Here is an 8,579-nt window from a genome sequence, read left to right on the forward strand (position 1 = left end):
CAGCCCCGTCCGCGCCCGTGCCCTGCTGGATCTCCTGGATCCCCATCCCATCCGCACACGATGGGGGGGGGGTGTCCCGGGACTACCCCATACCTTGCCCCTGCCAGTGGGGGACCCCTGCCCCGCCCCCACCAGCCCCCGGGGGGACCGGGAGCCCCGCCCGCCAGCGCCGTTCGCCCTGCCCTCTGCCCGCAGCGCCGGCGCCCCCCATGCGCCAGGCGGCCGGTGGGCGGCGTCGGGGGGCGCCATGGCCTCGGCGACGGCGGCCGCGGACGCGGAGGAGACCACCCGGCTGCGCAAGCCCCGCTTCTCCTTCGAGGAGAACCAGATCCTGATCCGCGAGGTGCGCGCCCACTACCCGCAGCTGTACGGCGCGCAGAGCCGTCGGGTGAGCGTGGCCGAGCGGCGGCGCGTGTGGGAAGGCATCGCCGCCAAGATCAACGGCATCACCAGCTGGAAGCGCACGGGCCAGGAGGTGCAGAAGCGCTGGAACGACTTCAAGCGCCGCACCAAGGAGAAGCTGGCCCGCGTACCGCACTCCACGCAGGGCGCCGGGGGCCCCGCCGCCGCCGCCGCCGCCGAGGACGCCTTCTCCGCCGAGGAGGAGACCATCTTCGCCATCCTGGGGCCCGGGGTGACCGGGGCCGGGGCTGACGACCTCCCTGCCCCCGCCGCTCCCACCCCACGCTGTGTGTTGGAGGACCGAAGGGAGGATCGCAGGGCAGGTGCGTTCCTTTCACACCTCACCTCAGCCCTGGTCTCCCAACGGTGTAGGGATCAAGTCTGTGCAAACCCAGGAGATGGGCCGGGTTACCCCATTGTATGCTTACGGTTTCATAATCCTAGCTACTGTGGAGGCTGAGATCTGAGGATCGCTGGGTGGAGGCCAGCCCAGCAGGAAAGTCCTGAGACTCTTATCTCGAATTAAGCACAGAAAAACCGAAAAGAAGGGGTTGGGGATTTAGCTCAGTGCAAGGCCCTGAGTTCCCTCCTCAGCTGTTGGTGTGTGTGTGTGAGAGAGAGAGAGTGTGCGAGAGCTCTGTAAGTGTGATAGAGCACTAGCCTTGAGCAGAAAGGAGGTCAGGGACATCACCCAGGCCCTGAGTTCAAGTCTCATAACCAACTACTGTCGAGGGCTCAGCCATTGAGTTCAAGTATAAGTTTGTGAACACACAGAGTCAGGGAAATGCAAAACTTATCTAAGGTCCCACAATTAGCGATTCTCAAATTTATGGAGGCCTACCTGCTAGATGGAGGCCATACCTGGGACCCTGAACACAGGCAGTGTAGGCCAAGCTGTGGGTAGGTTACATCTGTAATCTTAGCTATTCAGGAGGCTGAGCTCTGAGATCCTGGTTCAAAGCCAGACCAGGCAAGAAAGTAAGACTCAGCTACCCAAAAGCCAAAAGGGGGAGCTATGGCTCCTGTGGTACAGCATCAGCCTTAGGCAGAAAAAAGCCAGGAGAAAGGGGTTTTTCCCTTGTGCAGTGAATTCAAGCCCCCCCTCCCCCCCACATACACACAATTAGCAATTGTCAGGCCCAGAGAGGCCTAGCTAGGACCGGAGTAGCTGGGACTCTGGGCTCAGGCAGGGTTGTATTCAATGTTGTATAGGGTGTGATGGTGGGCAGCTGCCTGGATGCTAGTCACAATGTTGCCCCTCCGTGGCGTCATTTCACAGTGAGTTATGTCAAGTCACTTTCAGCATCTAGCATCTATTTGTAAAAAGGGAGATAAAAATAGCCCTCCCCTCTGGGGGTTGTTGTGAGTTCATGTGGGCAAATGGCTTGATATAGCATGTCCTGACAGGGTGGTGGTTTGTAGATGTGCTCACCAGCGCTGGGAGGTATATTCCATTTCAGTGTCTCAGGAATCAGATTCAGACAGAACTAAAAAGTTTGTCAAGGTCATATTTTAAGCTGAGGAAATGTGGAGAGCTGGCTTCACTAGAGATTCCTTTCTGCTTAGCCTTGATTCTGGATTACTCTGTGTGTGTGTGTGTGTGATGTGTGTGAGAGAGAGAGAGAGAGAGAGAGAGAGAGGGGGAGAGAGAGACTGGGGCTGGGTGCTGTCCCTGAGCTTTTGTGCTCAAGGCTAGTTAGTGCTCTACCACTTGAGCCGCAGCTCCACTTCTGGCTTTTTAGGTGGTTAATTGGCCATAAGAGTCTCTCAGACTTTTTTTTTTCTTTTGTTGGTCGTGGGGCCTCAACTCTGGGTCCTGGGTGCTGTCCCTCAGTTCTTCAGCTCAAGGCTAGCACTCTACCACTTGAACCACAGTGCCACTTCCAACTTTTTCTGCTTATGTGGTGCTGAGGAATCGAACCCAGGGCCTCATGCATGCAAGGCAAGCACTCTACCACTAAGCCACCTTCCCAGCCCTCTCTCAGACTTTTCTGCACAGCTGGCTTGAGACTCAGATCCTCAGCCTCCCGAGTAGCTAGGATTATAGGCTTGAGTCACTACACTTGGCAAAGTTAGTTTTATTTTTTGCTCAAGAACAGGACTTACACTTGCTGTCGGATACTTACTTGGTTTTGTTCATTGGCTGGCACTCTACCACCTGAACCACACCACCAACACAAGTATAGCTTTAAAAGGGGCTGTGTTCCAATAAAGAAGAGAAAAACACAAAAGGGATAAAAGGTATTGTGAGGGGCTGGGAAGTTGGCTCAGTGGTAGAGTGCTTGCCTTGTATGCCTGAGGCCCTGGGTTCGATTCCTCAGCACCACATAAACAAAAAGAAAAAAGCTGGAAGTGGCGCTGTGGCTCAAGTGGTAGAACACTAGTCTTGAGCTGAAGAGCTGAGGGACAGCGCTCAGGCCCAGAGTTCAGGCCCCACGACCGGACCCAAAAAAAAAAAGGTATTGTGAGGGCAAGTATAGTGGTATATACTTGGGATCCTAACCACCCAGAAGGCAAAGAGGAGAAGATCTATAATTTGAGGCTGACTTATGACTATAAGATCTTGCTTCCAAACAAAACTTTATAGACCATGATGATTATTTGCTTTGTGGAAGTTAAAATGTTTGTGACTTTTAACTAAGTATCACTATCCCACAGTACTGTGAAATTTATGTAATCACTTATTCTAAATAAAAAATGATTTAAAAGTTAAAAATTAAACAGGTGCTGGTGGCTCACACCTGTAATTCTAGCTACTCAGGAGGCTGAAATCTGAGGATCACACTTCAAGGCCAGCCCGGGCAGAAAAATTTCCAAGATACTCTTATGTCCAATTAACCAGTCCAAAACTGAAAGTGGAACTGTTGCTCAAAGTGGTAGTTTTAGCCCTACAGCAAAAGAGCTCAAGGACAGTGCTCAAGCCCTGAGTTCAAGCCCCACAAACCCAAATAAATAAGCCATTGTGGCTGGGTGCAGTTGGCTCAGGCCTGTAATCCTACCTACTGGGGAGACTGGGACCTGAGGATTGCAGTTCAAAGCCAGACAGGGCAGGAAAGTCTTATCTCCAATGGAGATAAGAAGTGGTGCTGTAGGCTCAAATTGGTAGAGTGCTAGCTTTGAGCACAAAAGCTTAGGCCCTGAGTTCAAGCCCCACATCTGACATTGTATATTCACACAACATAGTCCATCTTTCTCCCTCTCTCTCAATCCAGATACACCAGCTCACAGCAAGAGGGACTCCAACAGCCCAGAGCCCTGGGCCCGACCCTCCTGCCCTGCCCAGGAAGGGGGCTGTGCCAGGTCCAAGGAGCGTGAGTCCCCACCCCCTCCGGCCCTACAGACCGTCCAGCTGCCCCGCCTGGCCTTGTCTCCACCGCCCTCCGCCCCTCCGCCCCCATCTGTGGCCCAGGTGGCACCCTCCTCCCCCAGCCCCCCACCCCCTCCTGCTCGGCCCCCTACCACGCCCTCAGCCCCAGAGCCCTCCCTGGACTTCCTGCGCGCTCAGCAGGAGACTGCCAACGCCATCCGGGAGCTCGCTGGCACCCTTCGGCAGGGACTGGCCAAACTGAGCGAGGCCCTCAGCGCCCTGCTCCCCCTTCTTCCGGGAACCCCTGTTGACCCATTGCCGGCACCCCCACCCCCACCTCCCAAGCCTCTTCCACCCCCACCCGCCCCCAAAGTAGAGGACACCCCAGAGCCTGTGTCCCTGGTGGCCACCGTTGTGGAGGGGCCTGCGGTGGCGTCCAGGGGGGTGATCATCGCCCCTCGGGGTGAGGAAGGGGCCCCTCGGCCACCCCCAGCTCCACTCCCACCCCGTGACTCACCCCCACACAAGAGGAGAAAAGGTTTCCCCACGCGGAAGAGGCGGGGCCGATGGAAATCTCCGTGAAAACGCGTCTGCGCTTCTGCCTGCACCCCACCCCCTAGCTTGGCGCAGTCGAGAGGGGGGGCACCCCAGCTGCACCCCCCCGGCCCCCTGCTCCGAGGGAGTGAGCGCCCCACTCCCTGTGCTAGTTAGTGCCTGATTCTCTGGGGAGGCCCCTTGACGGGGGCCCCCCAGCCCCTTTCTCTCCGGTACAGTGCTGGCTGCTTCCCTTCTCCCTGACTTCAAAGCCATCAATTTTATGTTATTTATGATAGCGCCCATTGCGGGGTGAGGAGGGGACCCCATCGGGTCTGCACACCTCCCTTTCCCTAATAATTCCTGTTCTTGACTTGAAGAGAATTGACCCGTGGGGACCTCCCCACCTCCCCAGCCTAGACTTCGGGGGAGTGGGAGCTGCTAGATGAAATCAGGTTGTGAAAGACAGGCGATATTAGCCTTGTGGGGTAGGGCAGGGTTCCGACTGGGGAGGTACGGGTTCCATTCTCTGCCTTCAGTTGCTGCCTCTGACCTCCGAAGCTCAGCCCTCTCCTCAGTGGTGACAAGATAATCAATAAACTTATTTTTCATACAATGAACTTGAGACTCAGGCCTGGGAATCCAGCCCTGACAGCTGCCACGCCCCTTCCCAGGACAGGCCACGCCCCCTGGTGGTGAAGGCTGCTGATTGGTCGGTTTTCAAACCTCTTGTTTTCCGTATCCATCAATTTTAGCCTGGCCAGGTGGCACTTGCTTATGATCCCAGAACTTAGGATCTAGCTCAGGCAGGAGAGTGGAGAGTTCAAGGCAGGCCTGGGTTCTTGACTAGGCTTGACTTACATAGCGAAAACAAACAGCAGCTCTTCATCCTTTAGATACCACCCAAGTGTTAACTGCCTCCAGGAGAATGTTCTGGATCCCCCTGATAATTTCCATCTGCTGTCCTGTGGTTCTTTTGCATGGTGTCTCATCATGTGTCCCCCCAGAACTTGGGGAAGGCAAGAACTGACTCTAGCTCTACAACTCTAGCAAGACCAGGCAGTAAAGCAGATACCAACAGACCAGATGCTGTGTGCTAGCCACCTCTGGGCCTCCGATGTCCATTATTCTCATCTGCATAATGAAAATACCTTGGTGCTGATGGCTCACGCGTGTAATTGTAGCTACTCACAAGGCTGAGATCTGGAGGATTGGGGTTCAAAGCCAGCCTAGAGCCGGGCGCTGATGGCTTATGCCTGTAATCCTAGCTACTCAGGAGACTGAGATCTGAGGCCCCAGTTTCAAAGCCAGCCCTGGCAGGAAACTCCTTGAGACACTTTTCTCCAATAAACAGCTAGAAAACTGGAAGTGGTGCTGTGGCTCAAGCCGTAGAGCGCTAACCTTGAGCTGAAGAGCTGAGGGATAGCGCCCAGGCCCAAAGTTCAAGCCCCATGACCGACCCAAAAAAAAAAAAGAATCCCAGGCAGGAAAATCCAATTAAAGAGCAAAAAGCAGGAAGTGGAGCTGTGGTTCGAGTGGTAGAGTAGCGGCCTACAGGAAAAAAGTTAGGGGATAGCTTTCAAGCCCGGAGTTTAAACCCCAGTAAGGACACAAAATGTTTAATAATTTTTGGTCTTTATAATTGGGTTGCTTTATCTTTCAAACACTTGTTCCTCAACAAATGCCTCCTTAAGAAAGATTTTTACGGCTGGGCACCAGTGGGTCACGTTGTAATCCTAGCTACTCAGGAGGCTGAGATCTGAGGATCACAGTTCAAAGCCACCCTGGCCAGGAAAGTCCATAAGACAGTTAGCTCCAATTAACCACCAGAAAAAAAAAACAAAAACGGAAGTGGTGCTGTCGTTCAAGTGGTAGAGATCTAGCCTTGAGCTGAAGAGCACCCAGGCCCAGAGTTCAAGCCCCACAACCTACCACTACCAACCACAACAAAAGGTTTTAGGTACACACGTTTTATTTAATGTCAGCCTCCATCAACAGAACTTTGGTACAGCAAAGTCTCTGCTGGATTCCTAGCACTGCCTAGCAAGAAGGGCTGATTATTTTAAGTAATGCATTGTTTAAATTTTCAACTCGGCTGGGAAGGTGGCTCAGTGGTAGAGTACTTTGCCTAGCATGCCTGAAGCCCTGGTTCCATTTCTCAGTACCACGTATGCAGAAAAAGCTGGAAGTGGCACTGTGGCTCAAGTGGTAGAGTGCTAGCCTTAAGCAAAAACAGCTCAGGGACAGTGCCCAGGCCCAGAGTTCAAGCCTGAGAACCAGAAAAAATTCCATGAAGCTGGGCGCCAGTGGCTCATGGCTGTAATCCTAGCTATTCAGGAGGCTGAGATGGGTGGCAGTTCAAAGCCAGCCCAGGCAGGAAAGTCTGTGAGACTCATCTCCAATAAACTACTCAAAAAAGCTGGAAGTGACTGAGGATCAAGTGGTAGAGTGTTCCCCTTGAGCTAAGGATTAGCTCAGGGACAGTGTCCAGACCCAGAATTCAATCCCCAGGACTGGCAAATGAGAGGTAAAGGAGCGTGTTGAACCCAGGCTTATTAAGCAAACACTGGACCTCAGCTACACCCCAGCCTATGGTACTTCTATAGCAACAAGCCACGTGCTATTACATGCACATTTGAGTTTCAATCCAAAACAACTAACAAGCTGAAGTCCCAGCAACAAGAACAACATTGTAAATGCATGCTGGTACTTGGGATTGAACTAAATGCTTCACACAATACCTTAACTTTCTTTCCTTTTTTTTTTTTTTTTTTTTTTCCTTTTTGTCATGGGGCTTGAACGCTGGGCCTGGGCACTGTCTCTCAGCTCTTCAGCTCAAGGTTAGTGCTCTATCATTTGAGCTGCAGCACCACTTCTGGTTTTTTCTGTTTATGTGGTGCTGAAGAATCGAACCCAGGGCCTCATGCATGCAAGGCAAGCACTCTACCACTGAGCCACCTTCCCAGCCCTCAGCCTTTTCTCTCATAGCCAGCACTCTCCCACTTGAGCCACATCTCCAGTTCCAGACTTAAAAGTTTAGAGACTTGGCTGAGCACAGTGGCTTGCTCCTGTGATCCTAGCTACTCTGAAGGACTGAGTTCAAAGCTAGACTGGGCAAAACACTAGTAAGATGTCATTGTTAGGGCTGGGAAGGTGGCTCAGTGGTAGAGTGCTTGCCTTGCATGCCTGAGGCCCGGGGTTCGATTCCTCAGCACCACATAAGCAGAAAGAAAAAAGCTGGAAGTGGCGTTGTGGCTCAAATGGTAGAGCGCTAGCCTTGAGCTGAAGAGCTGAGGGACAGCATCCAGGCCCAGAGTTCAGGCCCCACAACCAGACCCCCCCCCCAAAAAAAGATGTCATTGTTAATTTAGGAGCTGTGTCTTGAGCCTGTCATTCCAGCTTACCCAGGGGAGGTATTAGGAGAGGATCGAGAAGATTCAAGCTAGCTGGGCAAAAATATAAGATTTCTGAATAATAAAAGCAAAAGCGGATAGAGGTGTAGTTTAAGTGTTAGAGGGCCATGTTAAATGTGTAGACCGTGAGTTCAAACCCTGAAAAAGTCTGGAGACCTGGCCGAGGCCATAGCTGGTGATAGGTCAGACAGTTTGACATCAAGCTTGAATCTTGCCAGAATTTTTTTTTTCCCAGTCCTGGAGCTTGAACTCAAGGTCTAAGCACTGTCCCTGAGCCTTTATGTGCTCAAGGATAGCACTCTACCACTTGAGCCACAGCACCATTGCCAATTTTTGAGTGGTTCATTGGAGATAAGAGTCTCATGAAGGACTTTTTTGTCTGGGCTGACTTTGAACTACGATCCTCAGATTTCAGCCTCCTGTGTAGCTGGGATTTCAGGTGTGAGCTACCAGCACCTGGCTTAGCTTTTTTTTTTTTTTTTTTTTTTTTTTGTGGGTTGTAGGGCTTGAATTCAGCCTGGGCACTGTCCCTGAGCTTCTTTGTCCTCAAGGCTAGCACTCTACCACTTGAGCCACAGGGCTGGTTCCAGTTTTCAAGTGGTTCATGGGAGATAAGAGTCTCACAAGGACTTTTCTGCCTGGGCTAGCTTTGATCCAAGATCCTCTGATCTCAGCTTCCTATGTAGCTAGGATTATAGGTGTGAGCCACTGGTGCCCAGCTTCAGAATTTTTAGTACTGATATTTGCTACAGTATAAGAAGGAACTTTTCAGAGAGAGAGCAATGGAGTGCTTCTCTCTCTCTCTCTCTCTCTCTTTTTCCTCCTGTATTAGGCTTTCAATTCTGGCTTGAACTCAGGGCCTGGGCTCTGTCCTTTTAACTTTTTCACCCTAGGTTAGTGTTCTACCCACGGAGCCATAGCTC

At 52.3% G+C, this 8,579-nt stretch overlaps 1 protein-coding gene across 1 annotated transcript; it reads left to right on the forward strand.

Annotated features, from left to right (window-relative positions):
- Positions 1 to 236: 236 nt before the first annotated feature.
- On the forward strand, positions 237 to 4,859 carry LOC122125726 (Myb related transcription factor, partner of profilin). The gene is made up of 2 exons (XM_042700291.1): positions 237 to 725; positions 3,615 to 4,859. The coding sequence occupies exons 1-2, from the start codon at positions 248 to 250 to the stop codon at positions 4,289 to 4,291; spliced, it is 1,155 nt and encodes a 384-aa protein (XP_042556225.1). The 5' UTR covers positions 237 to 247; the 3' UTR covers positions 4,292 to 4,859.
- Positions 4,860 to 8,579: the final 3,720 nt, after the last annotated feature.

This window comes from Dipodomys spectabilis, unplaced genomic scaffold, assembly GCF_019054845.1.
Source record: "Dipodomys spectabilis isolate Male_0828 unplaced genomic scaffold, ASM1905484v1 ptg000266l, whole genome shotgun sequence".
NCBI lineage: Eukaryota > Metazoa > Chordata > Mammalia > Rodentia > Heteromyidae > Dipodomys > Dipodomys spectabilis.

Excerpts from the sequence above, each read along its gene's own strand:
- LOC122125726 (XM_042700291.1), top strand. The coding sequence starts at position 248 with ATGGCCTCGGCGACGGCGGCCGCGGACGCGGAGGAGACCACCCGGCTG. Across the intron at positions 726-3,614 it reads AAGGGAGGATCGCAGGGCAG|ATACACCAGCTCACAGCAAG; the intron begins GTGCGTTCCTTT and ends CTCTCAATCCAG.